Source organism: Adiantum capillus-veneris, chromosome 8 (genome assembly GCF_014529385.1).
Source record: "Adiantum capillus-veneris isolate H3 chromosome 8, ASM1452938v2, whole genome shotgun sequence".
In the NCBI taxonomy this organism is placed as follows: domain Eukaryota; kingdom Viridiplantae; phylum Streptophyta; class Polypodiopsida; order Polypodiales; family Pteridaceae; genus Adiantum; species Adiantum capillus-veneris.
This window is the reverse complement of record NC_140938.1, coordinates 52,714,828-52,740,244: the sequence shown is the minus strand read 5'-3', so window position 1 is coordinate 52,740,244 and position 25,417 is coordinate 52,714,828. Positions and strand designations below refer to the sequence as shown.

The 25,417-nt window shown below is 42.9% G+C and overlaps 1 protein-coding gene across 6 annotated transcripts in view; it reads left to right on the top strand.

The window, feature by feature from the left end:
• LOC147452142 (N2,N2-dimethylguanosine tRNA methyltransferase) overlaps positions 1–13,101 on the top strand; it is a 40,131-nt gene extending 27,030 nt beyond the window's left edge. For 2 of the 6 annotated variants that reach the window (XM_086517937.1, XM_086517941.1), the window contains 2 exons: positions 11,517–11,671; positions 11,756–12,006. In XM_086517937.1, the coding sequence (XP_086374063.1) occupies positions 11,517–11,630 (114 nt within the window). In that variant the 3' untranslated portion in view covers positions 11,631–11,671; positions 11,756–12,006. Of the gene's footprint in view, positions 1–2,880; positions 2,998–11,516; positions 11,672–11,755; positions 12,007–12,887; positions 12,973–13,061 lie in introns of those variants that run through there. The other 4 variants (XM_086517942.1, XM_086517939.1, XM_086517938.1 and 1 more) reach the window with 4 other exon arrangements.
• The last annotated feature ends 12,316 nt before the right edge of the window (positions 13,102–25,417 follow it).

Sequence of the window (25,417 nt, the reverse complement as noted above, 5' to 3'; positions counted from 1 at the left end):
ACAATTTCTCTTCAAGGTGTGTTTTTCGATAGCATGAAGAACCAGTATGCGGATTTCGAGTTTGGTAAGCAATGGTTGCAGGCTGTTGCTTCCCAAGGGCCAAGCAACTATCTCATTCGTGATGGGTTGTTTGTTGTATTTTCGTCAACGTCTATGTGTGTTGCCCTCTCTCAGGCCCACCATATTGCATGATGCACATGACTCTCTCATGGGTGGGCACAGGGGAATGAACACCACTTTGAAAAAAATAGAAAGATTTTTTTATTGGCCTAAAATGCAAAAAGGTGTGTTTTGGTATCTCACATAGTGCACTATATGTCAGAAGGTAAAAGCTCCTCGGGGTAAGTAGCAAGGCCTCTTGCTTCCGCTACCAAGTCCATAACATTGTAGAGATTTGTGCAATCAATATTAGACTGCTCTCGCCATAGAGAGTGGGGCCTTCGGAGGAGGGTTTGATAACTTTTCTGGTGTCGTATTCTTCTCTCTCTATCTCTCAGTCTCAGCACCTTCATTCACAGTGTTTATCCACTTTGTTTCTGATCATTTGCACTCTCTCACTAAAGGAATGGAAGGCTCTCCCTTCCGTAAGTAAAAGGAACCTTGAGCACAATTTAAGCACTCATCTTGAGGAAAGTTCATGAGTCACATCCGCTGCAACTTCATTCTTGAGGAAAGTTCATGAGTCACATCCGCTCCATCTTCAGGAAAGTTCATGAGTCACATCCGCTGCAACTTATTGGTAACTTCATTCTCTGTGAAAAAACACAAGCCAAGAGGTTGCTGTCCACCCAAAAAACACAATTGGGACGTGATAAAAACGTTGCTGTCCAGGGATTTTCAGTGTGCTCATACGCTCCCGGCATGGTCCGGAGCGATGCAGAGGTTCTAGGGAGGGTGGGGAATCAATGTCACAACCCCTGATAGGCTGAAAACAGAGAAAAAACAGCAGGTATGGATGGCTGAAAATTGTAGTAGACATGAAGAGGAATTTCGACGGCGAGGCACCGGATGCCGAGCCGTGTAGAAATAGCAAGATCCAATGGGCAAGGCCCAACGCTGCCCCCTCTTGCAAAAACACTGCATTGCTGTCCAGAAGACGCAAGCATTTCAGCCCCAAAAACGCAAATGCGGGCTGAAAACGCAAGTGGAGCAGAGGGTTTTCCGGCGACGAAAAACTGTCCTGCTGCTAGCGCTTGGTGTGGGTAATGCAGATCTGGTGTTCTCCAACAAAAACGCAAGGGAAGAAGGGTGTCTCCGCGATGAAAAGACTCCAACTGATGGCGGCCCCCCCCCCCCCCCCCCTCTTGGTGTAAAAACGTTGGCAGAAACGCTGGCTGTTCTGATTGTGGGAGAAGAATCTCATGCATATGAAGCGCCTTGGATCATGAAGAGCTTGGAGCTGCTGATACCATGTGAGAGTGCGCGTGTGCGGAAGCGTGAGAGAGAGGGTTCCTCTTCGAAGGAGAGATAGGAAGCTCCTATGGTGTTCGAGATTGGCGAGAGCTTACGGCCACGCCTGTCTTTGACTCGTTGCTCGACCTTGTCGTCAAGCTCATCTTCGGTGAACATCTGTGGAACAGGAGCTTCCTTTAAAACTGACTTTAAGGGTGAATCGATAGCCGTACGCCATCGAGAATACATCTCATCAATTGGGTGCCGGGTCAAAAATTTCGCATACTGGGGATCCTTCGAATACTGGAGCATCTGCTTAGCACAAGCATCAACCTGATGTTGACGCTACATCTCCATTCGTTCAAACTCCGTAGGTTGTGGTAGCCCGTACTCTTTGTCTGGTCGTCCATTAGAATTTTCCGTGCTTTGACCCGATCTAAAATGTCGGGTGGGTTCGTCTGATTCTTGTGGGATTCGTCACCTGAATCCATTTGTATCGCGGTAAAAGGGATCGGATTTTCCCGATGAGAAGAAAAATCGACTGTGCTTTGATACCACTATAACAGACTTGGGCACGCCAAGTCAGGAATGTGACACGACACACAAGAGAATCACTTAAAAACATTGCACAAATTTAATCACAATTCATTTGAGTTGACACGACCCGGCGTAGTTCCGTGCCCAGAGGTATTGGCCCCAAAGTTTGGTGCCCCTTTCGGTATTTATTTTTATATTAATGCTTGAGCAAAGTTACAGAGTCTGAGGGTCCTCTCTGCTCAGCTGCTCGTCAGCAAACGAGGCCCTCTCAATAGATATTTAAAGGCCCATGGCTCTCACAAAAGCAATACATGAAAAGCTTCAAACTCAAAAGCTCTTGGTCCAAAAGCTGCCAACGGAAAACGTGGAAATCTATACGCTGTGCCACGTCAGCACCTATCAACGCATTTCGCGGAAATCTGTACGACCTGCCACATCAGCATGCCAATGCATTTTCTGGGTCTGTACAGCTGTCCACATCATCGGGTAAGACTGCCACATCATCAATTTGTGTCAGGAGATACATCCTTTGACTGGTGGTTCTTTATATCTGCATATAAATAGTTTGCAACTGATGACATAATAATATAGTCACAGTCGTGACAGTAGTTAAGCCTAGAGGACTCATATTGATAAATTTGTGAGCTTGTTTGCAGGAGTTGCATGTGCGGACGGGGGCAACCGGCGGCGTGTTATTAGTCTAGGCTAGTATGTGTTCATTGTCACCTACCTGCCAGGATCATGGAGCATGATGTGTGCAAGGTCTCACTTGGTGTGTTTTTGCAAGTACACTTTGTGTGAGGTTGTCAACATTATGGGCTGCGCTGAGATGAATCAGCTTGGATTGTGACTGTTGTTATTGTGTGTCTGAGGTTTTCTGCTACAAACTTGAGTTTTTTCTTTGGCTGGCCTCAATAGATGCTGTTGTTTCTTTGGTGGTGAGCGAACATGAGGGCTATATTGCTAGCAGATCCCACGTTTTCTTGAATGCAGTGAAGACAAACTGCTCGATGACATCCTGTGTAGGATTGGCTAGACGCCTAGCAGGTACTGAAGATTGGTGAGTTGTGTTGGCAATACTTCATGAAGGATTTGAGGAGGAAGGGTATGTATTAAAACCAGCGTCTTTACAATTTTAATTCCTTTTTCTTTTTAGCGCAGCGCTGGGCCTTGCCCATTGGATCTTGCTTTCCCACACGGCTTCGCATCCGGTGCATTGCTGTCGAGAATTCTCTACATCTGCCACTGCTTTCAGCCACACATACATGTTGTTTTCTTTGTTTTCAGCCGTTGTGACTTTGATTCACCACCCTCTCCAAACGCACTGCACCGCTCCGGACCATGATGGGAGCGTATGATCTCGTTGAAAATAGTTGGACAGCAGCGTTTTCATTACCTCGCAGTTGCGTTTTTGGGTGGACGGCAAACACTTGGCTTGCGTTTTTTCAGAGGATGAAGTTACCTCTTGTCAGGACACCATTCTGTGGTGGTCTGTGCGTTCTCTCAATGACTGCTGCAGTACATGGTATCTTCGACATCAGCTTGATCATCTACGGGCGTACGATCCTTGGGAGATCCATTCATTCCAGCCATCATTCGGCGGTTGCGCACTCCAGAGGGAGTGGCGACTTGTGATTTGCTATGGACACACCTATGCATTCATTAGAGGAGTTCACACGAGACATGGCCATGCTCATGGCATATGGGATTCCGACATTCCCAGAGAAGACACCACCATCTTGGATGGACAGACACTTACCACTTGACCTCGACATGTCAGATCACTTGCTTACACAAGAGCATCTACATGGACTTAGGAAGAGGATCTTGGATCTCTTCTTGGACATCATTGCGAGATGCGAGAGATCAAGCATCCCGCGACTACATTCGGAGTCACGCGGAGCTTGGCTTGGATGGTAGTGCAATTTCTCTTCTATACTCTTGATCATTTGGATTGCTACCTTCAGAGTTGCTTATACTCACCCTCGGTAACCTTACAACAGACTTATCCCCCGACCTGGGCAGTAGGCAACTCCCAACTCATTCACATTGAGAGCCACACAGAGTCGTGGTTTGGTGGCGTTGTTGGTGCAGATTTTGTTTTGGTTGACACCGGAGAATTGGAGGCAGGAGATACAGTCAAGACGGTGCAGAGAGATTGGTCTAGCCTTTCCTCTTCTCAGAGATTATTCACAGCGCAGATTGCTCTGTCTAGCTTTCCTACTTTATACAGGATGATTACGATGCAGACAGCTTGGTCTAAGTACACCCCTTCTCAGAGGCCGTTCACAGCGCAGACTGTTGAGTCTGGCTTTCCCTCATCTTGGATTACCCTACCTACTGGCAGGACACCATCTGGTGGTGGTCCATGCGGTCTCCCGGTGACTGTTGTAGCTTACGGTAGCTTCTATAGTGCAGATTGTTGAGTTTGGCTTTCCTTGTTTCGGAGGACGTTCATGGTGCAGATTGCTACATCTGGCCTTCGTGGAGTTTTACACAGCTTAGCCACCTGGCCACACTGGGTGTTAGGTGCAGCGGAATGAATGTTGTATCAAGATTAGTGATCTTTATTGCTCAAGGTTCCTTTTAGTTCTTAGGGAAAGACAGAGCTTTCCGTCTTATGGAGAGGGCTATGATCACGAACAAAGTGAGTGGATATTGTGCGTGCAAGTGAATGAGACTGAGAGAAGGAGAGAGAAGAGATACGACACCGAGAGGTTGTAAAACCCTCCTCCGAAGGCCCCACTCTCGTCGGCGAGAGTGGTCTACTTTGATTGCACAAAGGTGTACAATGCGAATGCAATGGACTGATGCAACTTGGACTATGCCGATGACGACGACGATGATGACGACGACGACGACGACTTGATGGCTGAACTCTGGGATCTTCTAATCGCTGAATTCGGGGACTGGTTCGGTGGCTGAAAATGACTGTTTTGGCTGTGTTTTTATGGCTGAAAATGGGGGATCATCTGCAACCAACTTGGGGGGAATCTGCTATTGTATCAAGGCTGAAATCGCTGTGGATCTGATGTGGTTTATGGCTGAAAACAAAACGCTGATTGGACTTCTGTTGCTAGCCAAAAACGCTAGGATGATCTGCATCTGCAAAGCTAAAACGCTGAAGTACCTGCTGTACAAAACACTGGCTCTACTGTTCTGCTGCCGTTAGTAATCTGCTGATGTTGCTGATCCAAAAACGCTGCATGGCTGAAGTAGCAAAAACGCTAGCAAGGCTGATTTGAAAATGCTAATGCTGAGGTGATTCTGTCGCGGAACAACTCCGAGGATGGGGCTGATCTGCAAGAATCTGCTAACGCTAGGGTACTGTGGCTGATGGCGATGACTGCAAGGGAGGAAATGCCAGAGATGGGAGATGGATCTTGATGCTGAGGGGGGTACTGCTGAGAAGTTGCCTGTTGAGCGGGAAGCTCCTGCTGCCTCTTCTGCCAGAAAGTGCTAACTTGGGTTTGCTTATATATTAACTTAGCAAAATTGCCCTACCTACTTTTGTTGGAAAGTCAGTTAAAAATAATAAGTGAAAATAACCAAAAATAGGAAAATAGGCTAAATGCACTGGAAAATTCCCATTCGATGATCATGCTGTGTGCAACCGGAGGATATGCATCTATGCTAAGTGACTGGGCATGCACGGTCTACGAATAGACTCACAAAAGTGCCAGATCACTGCTAATCTAGACTTGATTGAACTGACTGAACCCTGCTGTGGTGTAGCTTGTCCACGGACACATAGGGTTGGGATGTGTCACGTGACATCCCCTCCTTTTCAAAGTGAGGTATTGGTACCGAACTGTATGGCGTCGAAGGAGATCGCCAACAGCATCCGGAATCTTGGAAGGGACTCTTCGCCGGCCCACTCTGATGTGTGGGTCGTGCGGTACTTGAACTTCATAAAGGTCTGCAACGCTTGCTTCTTTGGGCCGCGCCGAAAGCGACACAAAGTCTTCTGAATCTCCTTTCTTGCTTCAACTTCGTCTAGAGACCTGCGTCTTTCGTCTTCAAGAATCTCCATGGTTGAAATTTCCTGAAACCATCTCCAACACAAAACCATGAACATACCTATTCCATGTAAAGTGAAGGAAAAAAATCTTGTCTTCTCTAAAGACTGTGTATGCAATGTAGATGAACATAGAGACGGAGTGACAACCCGTTCATCAAACATATGTAAACAAGGCGTTCGAATCTTTTCTATTTGATCAAAATCAAGCAACTGTGGCAAATCACAATGGAAATGCCCATGCTTGGTGCTCATACTGTCATGTGCTCGTTCGGAAACTGTGTCATGCCAAGGAAGAGATATGGAATGTGACTTCCTTACATACCAACTTTTCAGCTTTTCATGAACAATCCGCATACATTTGTGCTCATCCATGAGAGAAACGTGCTCAACATACAATATGTCATGCCTAGGAAAAAGGATCAATAACGATGCTGACTAAAATACAGGAAATCTTCACGAATGAAACACTCGAACAATGCGTGTGTATCAATTATGCGAACACATAATACTTCCTGTGAGGGTTTCTTTGGACCAAGGCTCGAGAGCCAAGATCGGTTCTTCCTGAAGGGGTTCTTGGGACCTAGGCTCGAGAGCCAAGATCGATCCTTCGTGATTGATCGAATCTGCAACGAGGTTAGCTTCGCTAGAAAAAGCATCCACTAACACATCATCCTTCTGAACAATCGCATCATCTTCATGCAATTCATCATGCTCGTCTTTTTCATCCAAATCATCATGCAAATCATTATCATTCAAATCCTCATGCTTCTCATAATCATGAAAATCCTGTGTGTCATCCTGTGGAGAAAGAGACTGAGAGAGTCTCCTTATCTCGAATCCTTTCAACCTTGTCCTGCATATTAGCAATGAGAGACGGAGAAGGAGCAATGTCCTCTCCATGAATGACAATAGGAGAATCACTTTTGGCATTGAGAGTTATAGTGTTAGTCAGAAAATCCATAAGAGCGTCATTATCACGAAACCATCGAATGCCCAAAATCATATCACATCCTGAGAGAGGAGAAACAACAAATCTTCTAGTGAATGCAGTCTGTTGAATTGCAAACAACACATCAAGGCATTCCTCTGTGATGAGAGCGTCCATACCGGGACGAAAGCCAGAGATCTCGATAGGAGATCTCGGACTAACCTCGAGGTGGGCTCTCTCAACAAGAGAGGAACTGATCATATCATGCATACTACCTGGGTCAAACAATATGACAAAACGGTGCCCCGACGTACGACCATAACATTTAATGAGAGAATCATCAATGGGAGGGTCCTGAGAAACTGTGGACAACAATCGTGTTATCATTCATTGCATTGACAGATGTAGTGGGTGCTGTGGGTTCTTTAGATTCATTCGATTCAAGCTTAGGACATGTTCTTTTTATGTGACCCTTGATGTGACAATGAAAACAACGACCTTCTTTAGAATAAGTGCTTTGTTCTTCCGACGTGATGTATCCTCCTACAATTCCTTGTGCTATCTTTTCTTTTAGCAGTTGTGTTAGTCTTACCCTTAGATTCATTGGAAGAATTCTTTGATGAGATACTGTTGGTAGATTGATTAGAAGAGTTATCATTCTTACCATTCTTACCGTTCTTATCCTTCTGAGGGTTCTGAGAAGTCTGCGAGGTACTTGTGGAAGTCTTGTTCTCCTTAGGGTTTCTCTTGTTGTGCTTCATCTCTTGTGCGAGAGTAATCGCTACCGCCTTGTTGAGATCGATTGGATCGAATACCTCGACATCGTACTTGATATACTCGTCCAATCCGAAGAGAAAAGCCTCTTTTCGCTCATCATCCGACATGCGTAGTTGGGTACGTAGCTGCAAAACACAATTAGAAAAAGACATAACCGGCATACCATTTTGCTTGAGAGCGTGCCAATCGTCCTTCAATCGTGCGAGGTACTAAGGTGGCATAAACCGCGCCTTGAGCTTGTCTTGGAAATCAGCCTCAACTAAAAGAGAGGGGCGTGAAATTGTCGGCTGCCTCTAGGTGCGCGGCTAGCTGTGCCTCTTGCCATGCGTGGTACCAATTGATGGCATCACCGGCAAGGTACATAGCTGCCGTCAAAACTTTGCTATTTCTTGTCTTCTTAGTTGTCGCAAAATAAGCATTAAATTGATGCAACCAAGAATGAATAACTGTAGCATCCATCTTACCGTCGTACTTACTGAAAGTCAACTTTTCTGTGATTGGATGGTTGGAATCCGCGTCGTGGCTTGCGCCACTTGACGAACTCCCACGATCTTTGGGTGGCTCGGTCTTCGAGGCTAGAATGTGGGAAATAAATTCTTGATGACGAATCTCCCTTTGAGCCTCTCGTTCATTGCGCTCGCGTTCGAAAGCAAGTCGATTTTCTTCTTGTTTTGCGGCAAGAGCAATGTGCTCACGTTCCTGAGCAAGGCGATTTTCTTCTTGTTTTGTGGCAAGTGTGGCGTTTCTTTCATCGCGCTCGCGGTCCTTGACTTCTTGTGCTTCTGCTTTGCTTGCGAGTTGTGCCAATGCAACTCGATTCGTTTCTTGTTGTTGTGTCATCGTGTCCAACATCGACTTGACCATCATCTCCATAGGAGTGAGTGCAACTCATGGCGTAGATGGCGAAGGGGGAGGGTTGAAAAAGTCTCCTGGTGGGGAAAAATCTTCGCCACCTCTCTCATGCTCATCACTTGTATGCGAAGTATCCATTCCGCTTCGGGTGACGACCATGCACTATAATCTTGGGTTCTGAAGTTCGCGAGGAACTTGGGTTCTTGAGGGTCTTGAGGTTCTTGAAGTCCTTGATTCATGAGAATCTTGGGTTCTTGAGGTTCTTGAGGTCCTTGATTCGTGAGAATCTTGGGTTCTTGAGGTTCTTGAGTCTTGAGGGTCTTGGGTTCTTGGGGTTCTTGAGGTTCTTGAGTCTTGAGGGTCTTGGGTTCTTGAGGTTTTCTTTCACTTGTAAATCGCGTTGAGAAGGATCTTCTCTTCACCCGAGTTCTACCCTTTTCTGCGGGCGCACCCCTTGGCGGCCTCGTGCTCACACCAAGGTTGCTTTTTCCCACCTCATGTCGATTGGCCGGCCGCTAAGTGCACGGTCCGCTCTCAATGAGTGAAAAGAGACACAAGGGGAGGCTGGACAAGCCCTTCTTTCTTGGGATTCCTGTCACTCTTCAACAAAACACGATTAGGAATCGCCATGCCCAAGTAAACTTGGGTTCGTGCGATCGCAACAAGCAAAAAAAATTCTTGTGGTTCTTTCCTTGAGTAATGCAGAACACTTCCAAAGCTTTGATACCAATGTTAGGTGCAGCGGAATGAATGTTGTATTTTCTCAAGATTAGTGATCTTATTGCTCAAGGTTCCTTTTAGTTCTTAGGGAAAGAGAGAGCTTTCCGTCTTATGGAGAGTGCTATGATCACGAACAAAGTGAGTGGATATTGTGCGTGCAAGTGAATGAGAGTGAGAGAAGGAGAGAGAAGAGATACGACACCGAGAGGTTGTAAAACCCTCCTCCGAAGGCCCCACTCTCGTCGGCGAGAGTGGTCTACTTTGATTGCACAAAGGTGTACAATGCGAATGCAATGGACTGATGCAACTTGGACTATGCCGATGACGACGACGACGACGACGACGACGATGACTTGATGGCTGAAATCTGAGATCTTCTAATCGCTGAATTCGGGGACTGTTTCGGTGGCTGAAAATGACTGTTTTGGCTGCGTTTTTATGGCTGAAAATGGGGGATCATCTGCAACCAACTTGAGGGGAATCTGCTATTGTATCAAGGCTGAAATCGCTGTGGATCTGATGTGGTTTATGGCTGAAAACAAAACGCTGATTGGACTTCTGTTGCTAGCCAAAAACGCTAGGATGATCTGCATCTGCAAAGCTAAAACGCTGAAGTACCTGCTGTACAAAACACTGGCTCTACTGTTCTGCTGCCGTTAGTAATCTGCTGATGTTGCTGATCCAAAAACGCTGCATGGCTGAAGTAGCAAAAACGCTAGCAAGGCTGATTTGAAAATGCTAATGCTGAGGTGATTCTGTCGCGGAACAACTCCGAGGATGGGGCTGATCTGCAAGAATCTGCTAACGCTAGGGTACTGTGGCTGATGGCGATGACTGCAAGGGAGGAAATGCCAGAGATGGGAGATGGATCTTGATGCTGAGGGGGGTACTGCTGAGAAGTTGCCTGTTGAGCGGGAAGCTCCTGCTGCCTCTTCTGCCAGAAAGTGCTAACTTGGGTTTGCTTATATATTAACTTAGCAAAATTGCCCTACCTACTTTTGTTGGAAAGTCACTTAAAAATAATAAGTGAAAATAACCAAAAATTGGAAAATAGGCTAAATGCACTGGAAAATTCCCCTAACTGATTCTAATGGATTCTGATGGGAATTCGATGATCATGCTGTGTGCAACCGGAGGATATGCATCTATGCTAAGTGATTGGGCATGCACGGTCTACGAATAGACTCACAAAAGTGCCAGATCACTGCTAATCTAGATTTGATTGAAATGACTGAACCCTGCTGTGGTGTAGCTTGTCCACGGACACATAGGGTTGGGATGTCACGCTACACTGGGTTGCAGGTTCACGCATTGGCAGGCTTTCGATCGTGCTCAAGATGGTTGCTGGGATTTCCCATTTTCTGTAGACGGTTTGACTACAGACACCACAGATCCTATTGGGCAGGACACTTGTAGGTCTATTGACGATTCTTTTACGACAAGGAGTTGTTTTCACACTCAGTTCAGGACCTTCACGTAGTATCTTCACCCTGTATCGGTGGAGTACAGCAGTTTGCTACACTGCTTGTGACGACACTTTACCATGGAGATCTCTCGGTGGTTCGGACACCCCAGACTGTTGCAGACATCGCAATTGACATCTTGATTATTTGCCTCACATCTTCTGCTTCAAACGGTTTGTACAGCATTCGGTGCTGAGAGGTGGTGTTAAGACTTACACCACTCTACTGCTTCACAGGTCTAGGGCATACATGTATGGCTAGTGTGCCTCCGGGCTGGCCACCCTTTGCATATGCATTTAGATTGCATTCCGGCCGCCCACTTCTGGGCCGGCTGCCCACCTTGTCTGGGCGCCCTCATATTTCATTTATTTCTTCTTGGGTCGTGGGGGATTTTCGAGGCATTGCCCTACCTCCCGGTATCCACTTCCACAGTCATAGATCACACATCAGCTGGCATTGTACGGGTCTCTTGTTCTGGTAGTTATGGGGGGACTGATCGCCCCCTCTTCCCTACTCCAGTGTTTTGGTTTGTGGTCTCTCTCTCTGTGTGTGTGTGTGTGTGTGTGTGTGTGTGTGTGTGTGTGTGTCTCTCTCTCCCCTCTTTCACGCTTCCGCGCACGTGCACTCTCACAGCAAGGTCTCACTTGGTGTGTTTTTGCAAGTGCACTTCATGCGAGGTAGTCAACATTATGGGCTGCTTTGAGATGAATTAGCTTGGATTGTGACTGTTGTTATTGTGTGTCCGAGGTTTTCTGCTACAAACTCGAGTTTTTTCTTCCGCTGGCCCTCAATAGATGCTGTTGTTTCTCTGGTTGTGAGTGAACAGGAGGGCTATATTGCTAGCAGGTCCCACGTTTGCTCAAATGCGGTGAAGACAAACTGCTCGATGACATCCTGTTTAGCATTGGCTAGACGCCTAGCAGGCACTGAAGATTGGTGAGTTGTGTTGGCAATACTTCATGAAGGATTTGAGGAGGAAGGGTATGTATCAAAACTAGCCTCTTTACAATTTTAATTCCTTTTTCTTTTTTGGTCTTTGAACGTGGGGATGGTTGATATACACAGCAGGGCTGTGCAGGAATTGATTCTGCGGCAGGGACGGGATTGTGAATAACTTGAATATGAAATTGACGGTGCTTTTGGAAGGGGCTACCTGCGGGGAGGTGCATTGCAGGAGGGAGGATTTCTTGGGGCGTGCTTGCACCATCATATGCGAATTGTGCTAGCATTGGTGGTGGACCAGCAAGGAAGACGAACAAAGTGTAACTTCTCAGCAGGCGCAAAATGTGTGGAAAGGATGGGTAACGCTTCCACCGGATGATTGCTTGTGCGTAGCCCAGCATTTTTTGAGGCGAGAGTAGATCATCATGTGTATGAATGCTGGTCCTGTTGTTTATACTGTGTAAATCTCTGCGCATTCTTGTGGCCTTAGGGATGTACATGGTGCTTGTCTTAGCATGGCTAATTAGCTTGGAGGCCTAGTGAAGTGACTCTTACCATTTTCTTAAGCAATTTCGTCGGGAATTCCTTGTAACTTGTTGGATCCTCATAGTAAATTGTCTTCTGAACAAAGTGGTGATGAGAATGAAGGTCGCAAAATTGTGCAATTCAGGCATGGACTGCATGTAGCGAGGGAAGGCTGATGCGATATGATGGATGGAGTTGTTGAGGAAGAATGTGTTTAGTGGTAGTTGAGTGTGAGTGTGTTTTCATAAGCACGGTCAGTATTGTGGGACTTGCAGCAAGTCTGGAGATAAGAAGAAAATTGTTTGCTTTCACTAGAAGAAAGGTCTCATCAGGAAAAAGTGCTATAAGTGGAAAGAAGAGAAGGACCAACATGAGGATGGCAAGAAAGAGGATAAGAGCAAGGCCAAAATAAAGAAAACATTCAAGTCATTAGTAATGATGGAGGTATTCTATTTTCATGTTCTTAGGTTGCATGTTTCTTGACAAGTAAAGATGCCTCATTCTCTCAAGATTGGAGCGAAAATTCTTGTGTATAAACTCATGTTACTCCTCATAGTGAAAGGGTCACTACCTATCATGATAGCTCACATGAATGCTTAAATTTGGATGATTTTGCTTGTACTATACTTAAGTGTAGGAGAGGTACATTTGACTTTTGCCAAAGGTTCACCATTTGTGCTTAAGAATGTGAGACACGTGTCTACTCTTATTTTCCAATGGGTTGTTACAGATGATTTTGGCTATCATGGATGCTTTAGCAACGACACTTGGAAGATTCAAAGAGAATCTTTGGTCTTGGTTACAGGAGACATGTGGTAATCCTCACCTTTGGTTTGTGTGTACCATCCAAGATCATGCTGCAAATATTACCTAGTAGCCAAATACCTTGGTTATTGTTGGTCAGGTCATTCGAGCACTTATGGAATTAATTCTCCATCTTGTTCAGGGTATTTGTTTGTTCCCAGTTTTATAGATTTTGAATTGTGTGTATGAAGGCAAACTAGATCAGCCCATTCTAGTCAATCAAAGAAGGAAAATATTGAGAAGTTGAATCTAATGCATTCATGTGTGGACCCATGGCTACCGAATCACTGGGGGGCACTACATACTTTCACTTTTATACATGATGCAATTGGAAGGTTCGGGCATATCCGTCGAAGCATAAAGACTAATGCACTTTGTATCACTAAAAAATGGACTTTATTTGTTCAAAATTACTCACATATGAAGTTTACAGATTGATAATGGCGGAGAGTATGTCTAGTAACTTCTAGTGTTTGTGTAATTCAAATTGCATTAGGAGGGTTTATTTCTCCTAATACATCCAGCAATAATGCGGTTGTTAAGAGAAGGAATTGTAGGATGCAACCTTAGAATTCATAGCATGTTATCTTAGGCTAAGTTGCAAAGTTGCTTTTGAGTAGACGCTTGTAAGACTGAAGTTGGTTTGACCAATCGATCACCGAATAAGATACTTGATGGTGGCAGTTAAAAAAAGGCGAAGAGTGGAAGAAAACCATCATATGATCATTTGCGAGTCTTTGGTTGTGAGGCATTTGAGCATGAATTGGAGGGAATTAAAAAGAATCTAGAACGAAGTAATTCATTGGTTATGGAGAACATGGTGAAATGGATTATTGCTTATGGAATTTGGTCTTGCATAAGCTTATTAGTAGCAATGGCGTGATCTTTGATGATAAGAAAATGCACAAGAACCTTCCCATCAAAGAGGTTGAGAAGAGGATGATTAAATTTCAAGATGTTAGGCCACCTGTTCATAAAACAAAGACAAAAGGCTCTCCATGCACCATAGGGAGAAAAAATTGTGCAAAGTGATGTTTATCGTAGCTCCAACCATGCAGAAAGTAGTGACAGTATCTCAAGTGGTGTTGAAATGCTAGTGGGACAAATGTGTCGGCTTTAGCCCAACTTGGGTAGCCATGTAAGTATGAACAAGTTGTTTGCCTACTTAAAAGGCTTGAAAACCTAAATGCAAACTCTCTTTTTGTGTGCACAACTATTTTCTACTATTCATCTTCTTCTTCATCTACCTCCCTCTCTCTACTATGTCTATTAGGGAAGCCATAGGCTTTCCCAATAGCTGGTATCAGAACCATGAAGGTCTTGACCTTCTCCTCCAACGAGTGCAACTCCTTTGAGCGTGGCTAAGACTCAATTGAGCTTTGAGAAATTTTTGGAGATCTACGAAAAGATTTGCAAGGTTTGGAAAACCTTAACGAAAGGATTCATTAAGCAATAGCCCTAGCTAAAGGCAAGTGATAGAGGATTAATGGGGGAGAGTTCTCCCTCAGACACTCATTTTTGCGAGGATTCTACCATATCTACATCACAAGAGCTCTTTAGTGAAGAAACGGAGTCGTTCAACTGCAACATTTGCTTGGAATTGGATATTCCTGAGGAATATGAAAGAAGGGGTTGTGATGTTTAACGAATGGAGGAGCAGAAGCAAGTGTTTTCACCCAGCTTGGAAGAGTCACCAACGCAAGTATAGATCCTTAGAGATTTAATGAGGCGGTTGGGTTCAGTCCTCTTCAATTAATGCCAAGAGGAGTCGCCGCACTAACTTTTATTTCCTCGGTTGGTAAGATTACTTCAGCATTTGTATTATCTTCTCAAATGAAGACAAGCTTGACAATATGGGTTGTGCAAGAATAGAAATCTTTATCTATAGAGGACTTTCATTGCTCCTATTGCAATGACTTTGTTGCATTGCCCAATGGTGGGGGTCTTAAACTCTGGAGAAGCTTTTAGTGAGCCATGCTTGAAAAATACTCTTCCATGGCTATGCGGTTCGTACGCCTCTTATATCTCCTCTTATCCTTCTTCCTCATCACACAATTCGACTGTCTTGTGCACTCGTGGCTTCATATCTCATCATGAAACCTTGTGGCACCTACTTTCGCATCCCCTCTCGCCCCCAGCGTGTATGTCCTCTGGCCACACCATTTTTTTGGTGCACCCCAATGCCCACCTACATGCTTTTGTGTCAGCCTTATGCACATCATCAACACATGGATCCACATAGTATTGCACTGTTCACATCATCCATGGCAACTCTGGCTATGCCCTATCATCTTTTTGTCGATACCGATGTGCTGCAGCTCATGGCCTCAGGTATGGTGTATAAAAGTCATTTCCCATGCACAATTGAGCCCTTTATATTTAAGCCTTCATTTCCGCAACAAGTAACACCATAAAGATCGAGCGCCTTATATTGCCACTATTCATCGAGCTATTTATAGAAATAAACAGTTTAGGGTAGTGCTACTTTGGGAGCTCTAATAATGAGACCACCACGTTGTTTCTTGCCTTTGTGCCTTTTTCACGAAATTATATGGTGTTTTGTTTGCAAAAGCTCCCTGCCATTATAGTCTTTTCCTTTTTTCTTGTTGTTGTGATGGGATTAGACACTACCCCATCTAAGGAAATAAGAGGCCGGAGGTAAGACCTTCTGAATGTGAGGCCCCATCTTCATTGCCACCTCATGATGTCATTAGGAGGTAAGACCTTCCCAATGTGAAGCCCCACCTTCGTTGCCACCTCATGTGGTTATCGGATAACCTAAACCCAAGGTTTGTGAGTAAACCAAAAAGCCAAGTGTGATGGTAGCTACGTTGACCTATACATGGTGTATTCAGAGGAGATTTTTTGTGGTAGTGTAAGGTTATGGGTAAACCTAAAATCCTTAGTTGTGAGAAAATCTAAAACTCACGGTTTTGAGTACACCAAAGCCTCTATGTGTCATGAGCGTGACAAGCTTAGTGCAATGGGGCGATGATATTTGCAAAAGTGCCAAGTTTGGTCGAAGGGGGCGGTTGTTGGGGTTCAACCCAACTTGGGCAGCCATGTAAGTACAAACAAGATGTTTGCCTACTTAAAAAGCTTGAAAACCTAAATGCAAACTCTCTTTCTATGTGCACAACTATTTGCTCTACTATTCATCATCTTCTTCATCTACCTCCCTCTATTAGGGAGGCCATAGGCAAAAGAGTCCTCATGCACATGCTACTGCATTTAAAAGGTCAACAAGATTTTCTAGCTTCTTGAGAGGTTGGATTATGGTGAGCCCTCTTGCTATGGTGAGGCTATGCTACGAGATGGGAAGCTTAAGTGGGAGAGTGATATGTAAGCAGAGATGCATTCTTTGAAGAATAAAATTGGGACTTTTAAAAAAATCTTTTTTCCAAATAAAAATAATTATTCGCTATGTAAATGGATCTACAAGTTGAAGGAAGTCGATGTACAAGGCTAGATTTGCCAAAAGGGAAGAAGGCTTTGTCACATAAATAGATATATAGGTTGAAGATCACACTCAATGATGGAAACTCAAAGTACAAGGCTAAATTGGTTGCTAGATGTTTCAAATAGAAGTAGAGCATATATTTTGACAAGGTTTTCTTGCCACTTGTCAAAACCACATGTAAGAGTTTTCTTAGACCAAGTATGTAGTGCTTCTTAATCTGGTTTCCTTAGGATGCATACTTTCTTTGCACTTCAAAACTAAATCGATAAAATAATGTCACATGCCCCTCCTCATGAAAATCACAATTTTAAAAATGTGATCAATGCTACCACGTGTCTCAACTTATAAACCCATTTTTTTAAATCGAAGTTCTTTCAAGGGTGGCAAATCATAGAAAGACATAGAGCCATTCTTGTCACTTGCATCATACTCAACTTGCATTGCATTGGGGAATTTGGGAGGTCATTTGGAGGGCCTTATTGCGGAGAGAGAAAAGAAGGCACATCCAATGAACAACAAGCCTACGTAACGTAAAAATGGGAAGAAACAAATAAAAAAAAAAACAAAAAACAGAGAAGAAACATGAGGTAAAACCTCGTTTTTACGTTTACGGTATCCATATGTGGGTCCAGGGTCCGAATGTAGTTAAGGTATTGAAAGAAAGCTACGATAATGTATCATACTCCCTTCACCAAAAGATCTTGCTCCATTGACCAAGCGTTCAAAATTGAATTTCACTCCATTGCAAGCAAGTTCATGCTTTCTTCTACCACTCAGAAAGAGCCATGGTTTCTTCTTCTTCTTCTTGCCATCCTAATATCTCTAGGGGTTATTGTGCTCTTTCCCCAGCCAGCCTCACCATTAGTCTCCCAAGGAGGCCAAGTAGCACCATAAGCTCTATCACTATCTCAAACTCCATCAATATAGATAGTCAATGGCAACAACAAACAATATACAAAGGTTCTTGGGTTTATATGCAACCAAGAAGGGGCAAACGATCCTCAATTGCAAATCTATTTCGTTCAGCATGGAAAGCACAAGTGCTAGATTTCAAACTGGAGGTGGACAAAAAGATTGTTAAGGAGGTTTTGGTACAACATGTCTACAGTCACTCTGATGTGATTGCTAATGGCGGAGATGTCTCATTGGCTTATCATCCATGATGCAACTGTAAGTGTGTTCATAGCCTTCCATCTCTATTCTTTCTTTCAGACCTTGCTGTTCTTTTCTTTTTTTTTCTTTTTTAAGAGGTAGAATAATATTAATAGAGACAGATCAAGTTCTCATAATTTCTAAATTCTATTCAATTGCTAGACTAGGTGGTCTATTACATTTTGTTGTTGCAATTGCAGATGTTTATCCTTCACCCTTTGAGGAATGGGAGCCAGTGGAGTGTATTATAGGTCTCATATCTATAACCCACGCTGACATTGGTGTTTTACAGTATGATGGATGAACTAGCAAGAGTCTTGTAGATGAGGGAATTTTCTTCTACGAGCATTTCTACCAGCTCAACCAAAAGAATAAAAAAGGCACTTTGGTTAAACTCCCCGTCCCTACCAATTTGAGTTGTATTGACTGGCCAGTCCCGGACACCACAATGTGTTAAGCTCTCAAAAGCAAGCTGTTTAGGGATGGGTAGAGTTCCCTATGGAATTCAGTGCCCACTAAATTGGTAAAGATTGCTAATTCTCTTTCTATAAGTTTATTTGTGGAACTATTTCACACTTGCCACATACATGTTGCAAAGACAATGCTGGTATGTAAATCTCTAGACGCTTGCTTCCGTGACAAGCTTCTTGATAGAGGGTGGTATGTTAAAGAGGTGGATGTCATATATTGCGAGGTTGCATTGGACACTTTGGTGGTGATTGTCACACAGTCCCTTCTCATCTCCTTATGGTACCAACGCTCTCAAATTTGTTGCATGCTACTGATAGCCGTTTTTCGGCTCTTTGTAATTGCCACAGTGAGTTACCTCACCCTACCAAAATCACCCAAACACTGTGGCTATCCCTACCATTTCACTGTACATAGGCGTGCGTGAGTCACGGGACTTTTCCCATATCTTCTTAAAAAACCCTCAATTAGCTAGTCATTGGGCTAGTTGAGCCAAAAAAATATAAAAAATATAAGTATATTATGGCCCATGCGTATGTAAATATTTCTTTGTATATAGGGCCTAAATAAAAGATTTTTTTATAATTATATTGGTATTTATTTTAATATTTCTACCTAGATGTGTGTTATTTATGCTCTGTACATTACCACAATTTTTCTTACCATTTTTCATACTCTTTATTCCATATAGAAATATTTTCATGTAAGCTTCTCTTATATTTGGTGTAACTTCACCCCAACAAAAATCCAAAAAAACTAGTTTTATTTATGTGTATATTTTTTCACTATTGTGATTTTTCCCTTCCTACATCTATTTTGTTTTTTTTTCTAAAAAATTAGAACACCAAAAATATTTATCTTTTTATGGTAGCCTCATAATGAGAGAGATTTCTTTTGACCCCTTTATATTTTTTCCACTTATATTATTTATATTTGACATGTACATATTTTTTAGACCCCTCAATATTTGATTTTCTTAGTTGTACTATTCACTTATATCACAATCTCAATAATATCTTCAATTATAGACCTACCAAATAAGGTCAAGGGTAGGTGGCATGCATACATGCACTATGGAGGGCTCACTCTTGGAGGTATTCAAAAGAATCATCCAAAGAAGGACCCCACAAGGACCTTGTGCAGTGGAAAAAAACGGTCGGTTTTGCTGAATTTTTAAAGTTCACTTGCTCTCCGAATTTGAAAAGGTGATACAAACAAAAGTTGTAGCTCGTGGGCTGAACTTTTGCCTCAAATTTTTTCATATTTTTTTGAGCTACGAGCTGTGAGCTATGATTTTATTAGTGGACCCTAGTTTTCCCATGCTATGCAGCCACACTCTCTCTTCCACTTTATCATTTTCCTCTTTCACACACATTTCTCCACTCATCATCCCCACCTCTCTCACCACTCCTCTCTGCACCCTACTCACCTTCTCCTCAACCTTGAAGAATAAGAGAAACCATGGTGAACTCATACCTCCCACACACAATTCCATTCCAAAATTGACCACCTAGTCTCATTTTTCCTCCTCCAAATTACCCATATCTATAAAAAAAACCACAAAATTCAGCCTCTTCTCTTAAAAGACAGCATCATGGTGGTTGATTACTCAGCTTCAATTACCTTGTCTCTCAAAGAAGGTCAAGAGTGGAGAAAAAATGTACCGTCAAAGCTAGTGGACCGTCAACAAGCGTCAAAATTGGCCCTACTCAAGACACTTGGAGCATCAACCTTGTAAGAAATCCACCTTTTCTTACCTCTTAAGAGTTTTTCTTCCTTATTTGTATCCTACATGGATACTCCCATTGTAAATATCCAATTCCATTTGTAAATTAATACTAACTCTACTAACACTAACCCACTATGAAAAGTCCTATCACCTCCATTTCTCTCCTCTCTCTTTCCCCACCAACTTCTTGATAATTCCAAGCAAAAGAAATTAGATAAATTGCTGAAAATCTAACCCAACCATGGTTAGAGGAGTAACCCTAGCCTTCAAAGTTGCTATAAAAGGAGGGTGTAGCTAGCACAAAGGGAGAGCCATAAGCAAGAGCACTATGCTATAGCTTGAGAAGCCAAGCTCAACCTCTCTAGAAGGAGCTCTTGAGTGGAAGCTCATTGTCTTATGCATGTGCATGTGTTGTAATAGGGGATTAGCAAGGGAACTCTATGCCATTTGTAAGAGAGAGAGTGTTCATTCAATTGAGAGTAGGAAATCTATCATTTCTCCTACTAGTGTAAGCCCAACATTTGCTGAATCAAGGAGGGTGGATTTGGACTAAGCTTGGATACTTTGTCTCCCTTCCAACGTGAAGTAATGGACAACAATGATGCGTAAGTGTCTTGGTGTTTTTTGTTAAGTTCTTGATAGCTTGTCTCTGGTGTTGTCATCAATCTAGCCATAAATCCCACATACTGTAAGAGGGCGACAGGGTGGAGAGGACTCCCCTGGCCTTAAGACAGTGATTGGGGTGGTTTTTTCTTGTGATGCGTTGTGGTGAAATTTACGCAAGCTATGTTGAACAAATACTAATCTCACTTTGATTTGTCATGACAGATTTGTAAAAAGGTATTAATGCAACAAGCACCCTCTCCCCCTTTTTTCTCTCTTTCTTACATATATATATTTATGTTTGCTTGATCATTAACGATACACTTCAAAGCAGCCTGAGCACCATCTCTCTCTCTCTCTCTCTCTCTCTCTCTCTCTCTCTCTCTCTCTCTCTCGTGTTTTAGTGTGTGAGAGTATTCCATTGGTGTTAGGGTTAGTGTAAATTCCTTGCTTGTTTGTGGTTTGCTCTAACGATTCTGCTCTTTTGCGTCCTAGTTCGTTCTTAAACTAGGTGGTGCCCCTTGTGTAGTTGGGATTTGGCTGGGGGTTTGTTGTTTTGGTTTGTGTTGTGTTGTGCCCCAGCCCCATTGAGCAGCACGGGAGCCTTGAAGGGTGTCTAGAGGTTGCTCTTCTTGTTGCCCGCCCCGGACCGCCTCACTACTCTAAGTTTATTCCTATTGATCAAGAGTCGGTAGGCCTGTAGAACAATGGTGTCATAGATGTGGAGGTATTTGACAAAGAGCTCAACCTTGCAACAATGTTCACAATAAGAGAGCAATGCAACCTTCTGCAACTTTGGCACGACATGGTGGAAAAGACCGCGAAAAACGAGCCCTCACAGTTCTATTTCTTAATCGGTGGATGCAAAGTAATGCAACGAAGGAAAAAAGAGATTGTCTGTAGAGGATTAACTGGCCGAGTCCGAATCGTGCCAATGTAACCTGAATCAATTCCATTGGGCATAAGTTCTTCTTTACTTGAAATCTATATTCATGACTTCCATTGCAAATTTTTTTGCAATTTAAATCTTTTGTTTCAATTGTGAGATGATTCCCACTATTTGGTTATATCTTTATTTCAATTGTAAGATGAAACTATCTCGTTACCTCTCTCCCTTTGTTAGGTGGAAGTGTGGTTACTGTATATTTTGAACAACATATGTAGAGTTTGATGTATAATCTCTCTCTCTCTCTCTCTCTCTCTCTCTCTCACACACACACACACACACACACACACACACACACACACACACACACACACACACACACACACACGTCCATGGCACCACATTGAGAAGTACAAAGAATCATATTAATGTACATAGTTAGCATTTTGGAGAGTATTTGTAAGTACAAATTTTGAAACAGTCAATGGGTTGAAATACAAATTCTACAGATAAGGGATCAAAATGTCCTCTAGATAAAAGTCATGCTCATGACCTTCAAATGAGGGTGGGGAGAGAGTGGTTCTCGGTGGATTTAGCAAGCCCTTATAGGGTGTGTCATCTATCAACAAAGTGTTGATATCATCATATGGGACACGTATTTGATAAAAAGGTTTATAGTGTAGGAATACATCTGATTTGGTAGGGTGGTAGTGACTGTCAATGAAAACACACTCATTCTGTGAATACAAATAATCAAATTGCAAACGTTCAATTCCTGCTGCGTTGCAAACCATATTTACAAGGGGATTGAGGTTTCTCTGCTGCATAGAGGACCATATCGCAACCCGGAACCTTGGAAGTAGAAACTATAAAAATTCCTTGGTTCTGGGATGCACAATGCTCTGCAATTGCCTATCGTGAAGTTGCGTAGGTTGACAAGTTCTGCATGGATACAACTCCCAAAACAACAATAATCCGTTGACGTCCAAAATAATTAATTTCTACAAACATTTTGTAAAACAAATAGGTAGTTAGATAATAGGTCAACTTTCATATTCTTTTACATTGGTTATTATCGAAACAATCATGTCAATGTCTAGCAAAGGTCCATATTGGGTTTGCCTGCCGTGGAGATTGTCTTATCCAGTGTTGACATCCTCGAGCTTGTTCTCACTAGTCCCTTGTTCTTCTGATGTTCGAGATCCTTGTGTCTCTAGTGTTGAGGGCTCCATTGCACCTGAATTCTCTTCTAATGTGCTATGATCTGTTTGTGTGTCAGGCATAAATGACTCTTGATGTTCAAGCTCAACAAGTGGAATTGTGGCAGAGGTGTGCTCTGCTTGAGGGTTAGGATGTTCTTTCTCAGTCCCTCCCTCTGCATAAACTTCTTACTTCTGAAACCCTCCAAGTGCAAAGAGAGTTTTAACCTTTATTTATTCCTCAGCCCCTCAATCTGTGTGATCTTTCTCCTGTGTGGGCTTCCCCTCATCTCGAATTTACTCCTTGTCAAACTCTCCCTCTGCAACATTTCTCTTCTTAGAATTTCCTCCCTCCTCTTGCTCTTGTCCTTTCTCAGCTAACCTTATGAAATCTGTTTTCTGCTGTTCCTCATCAGTCATCATTCTCTACAATGTGGTCATCCAATAGGGTATGTTTTGCATCCATGCTCATGGGATGTGAAATTGAAAGCATATGCTTGATTAGGGTGGCATGGTATGGATGAAAATACTGTATGGTGTACTTCTCCAATGCACTCTGCAAAAGACAAAACAAAAACAAAAAGGAACCGAGACACATTTTTGTTCAAACAGTCACAATGTTGTAGTAATGCTGTGAAAATACCTACCTTTGACATGAATGGATTTAGTGCAAAAAAGCTCTATAGTATATACTCGGCATGGAGGAGGCACCTCCATCCACACCAATTGGCATCCATCTGTAAAGGCACCGTGACTTCCTTAATTTTTGACCTGTACAACTCTAAATTTCCGCATAGCCTTCCATATGCATGCAACAGTCTTTTTATGCATCTGCAAGCAAGAGGAGTTGGTATGAACCCAACACAATAGCTATCTCCATACTTTATCCAAAATGAAACCAATTTGTAATTCTCAATACTTACAGTCTTAATTCTAGATGCGTTCCTCGAATTGAGTTTAGTGTCCATATAGCTGGCTTGTCAAGTTCAATGCAAACGAGGCTCACTGGTGGTTTCTCTCATATGGAAAAATTATGGTTGTTACTTGCAGCATTGGACAATGGGCAAGCCACTTCTTGAATGTGCCGATAGGGGTGTTTTTCATTTTGAGAAAGACAGAAATCTGGGGATTCAAGATATATATTTCTGCATGCCTTTGTGCAGGTAGTTGGCTCTTGATCAAACTACAAGATAGTTACTAGTTGTTAGTCTCTAGTCTCAAGGCTGAATAAAAATATGCTGAAGATGGTGAAAGCATCTTACGTTAAGAAGATATAGACAATTGAATCTGAGATTTGAGCATCTGGATTCCGCAATATATTGATATCCATAGAATCTAATGCAAGTCTTCTTATACCATCTTCTAGCTGTATATCTACTATTAATCCTTCCTCCCATAGATGATAAAATTTTGTTGTTGCTGACATCGATTTTGTGTGCAACAATGTGGTAGCTATTAATCTCTTCTTCTATAGCATTTGCTGCCTTTTCCTTCTCTTTCAATTTATTCATCTCCTCTTACACACCGGTTTTTCTGCTTAGCCCTGGCCTTGGTATTCACATCATGGGTGACATCTACAATCTTAACATTTTCCTGTGGCCTTGATGGAGGAATAAGCAAATTTTCCTTCATTTTATTGTCTATAAATTCATTGGGCTAGAGTAGTTTATCATATCTCCACCTTATACTTTTCAAAGTTTCACTGCCCTTGTCCATAATTGTTACCCTGTGTCCCTGTGTGCATGTGTTGTAACAATTGTTATTGAAATATTTGGGCAAAAAATCTTTTACTGCCTCTTGTAGTGCTAGCAGTGCAACAGGTTTCCACCTCATGGTCCGAAAACATGCTTCCTCACATATTGACTGACGAGTCTTTGGAATGGAAGCTTGGGTACTAGAATCTCAATACATTTCTGAGCCTTTGTGTTTTCCTTGAACAACTTGATGTGTCTTTGTAGCCTCTTCATCCCTGGAGCTTTCAAGATTTTCATGGTCTCTTCTTTTTATTAGCAGATCTTCCTCCTGCTTTAGCAACCAAACTTGGTCCTCTGCCTTCCTTTCTCGCAGTCGCCTTTATTTATCTGTAAGCCAATCTATGTGTGTGTGTGTGTGTGTGTGTGTGTGTGTGTGAGAGAGAGAGAGAGAGAGAGAGAGAGAGAGAGAGAGAGAGAGAGAGAGAGAGAGAGAGAGAGAGAGAGAGAGAGAGAGAGAGAGAGAGAGAGAGAGAGAGAGAGAGAGAGAGTGGTATTATGGCGTGCGGGTGCGATTTTGAGATAGATTTATTGATATCCACGTGCCATTGCTATTCCAAGTTGGAGTCATATATCATTTTGGAATGCCATAAAAATTCATTTTTTCTTTATTACACATAGGGACACAAACACACACACCCTCTCTCTCTCTCTCTCTCTCTCTCTCTCTCTCTCTCTCTTTTCTCTCTCTCTCTCTCTCTCTCTCTCTCTCTCTATTCCTTTCTGTACCCTGAATCTAATTTTTCTCCCTTGTTTCATTCCCATATTATCTAAATATCCATGAGGAAATGGTATTATGGTGCGCATATGACATTTTTCTAATAATAGAACCGTCTCCACGTGCCATTGTGCAAACTAGGCAAAATTATGGGGCGTAGTGATTATTTTGGCTTATGAAGAATTCCCAATAACATACCATTTTCTCTTTAGCGCACACACACAACTGTACTCTCTCTCTCTCTCTCCCCCCTTTTCTTGCCCTTAATCTACTTCTGTCTCTATGTCTCTCTCTCATACCTGCAGGTATATGTAGAATTTGGGTTTCTCTGATGGACAACAAGACCCTCAACATTGTCACCTTGTGCGATGCTCTCTTGAACTGTGGTTTTTGTCTCTGTCTCTCTCTCTCTCTCTCTCTCTCCCCCCCCCCCCCGATGAAGGATGCTAGCTCTACCTTATTCATCTTCTCTCTCTTTCTCTCTCTCTCT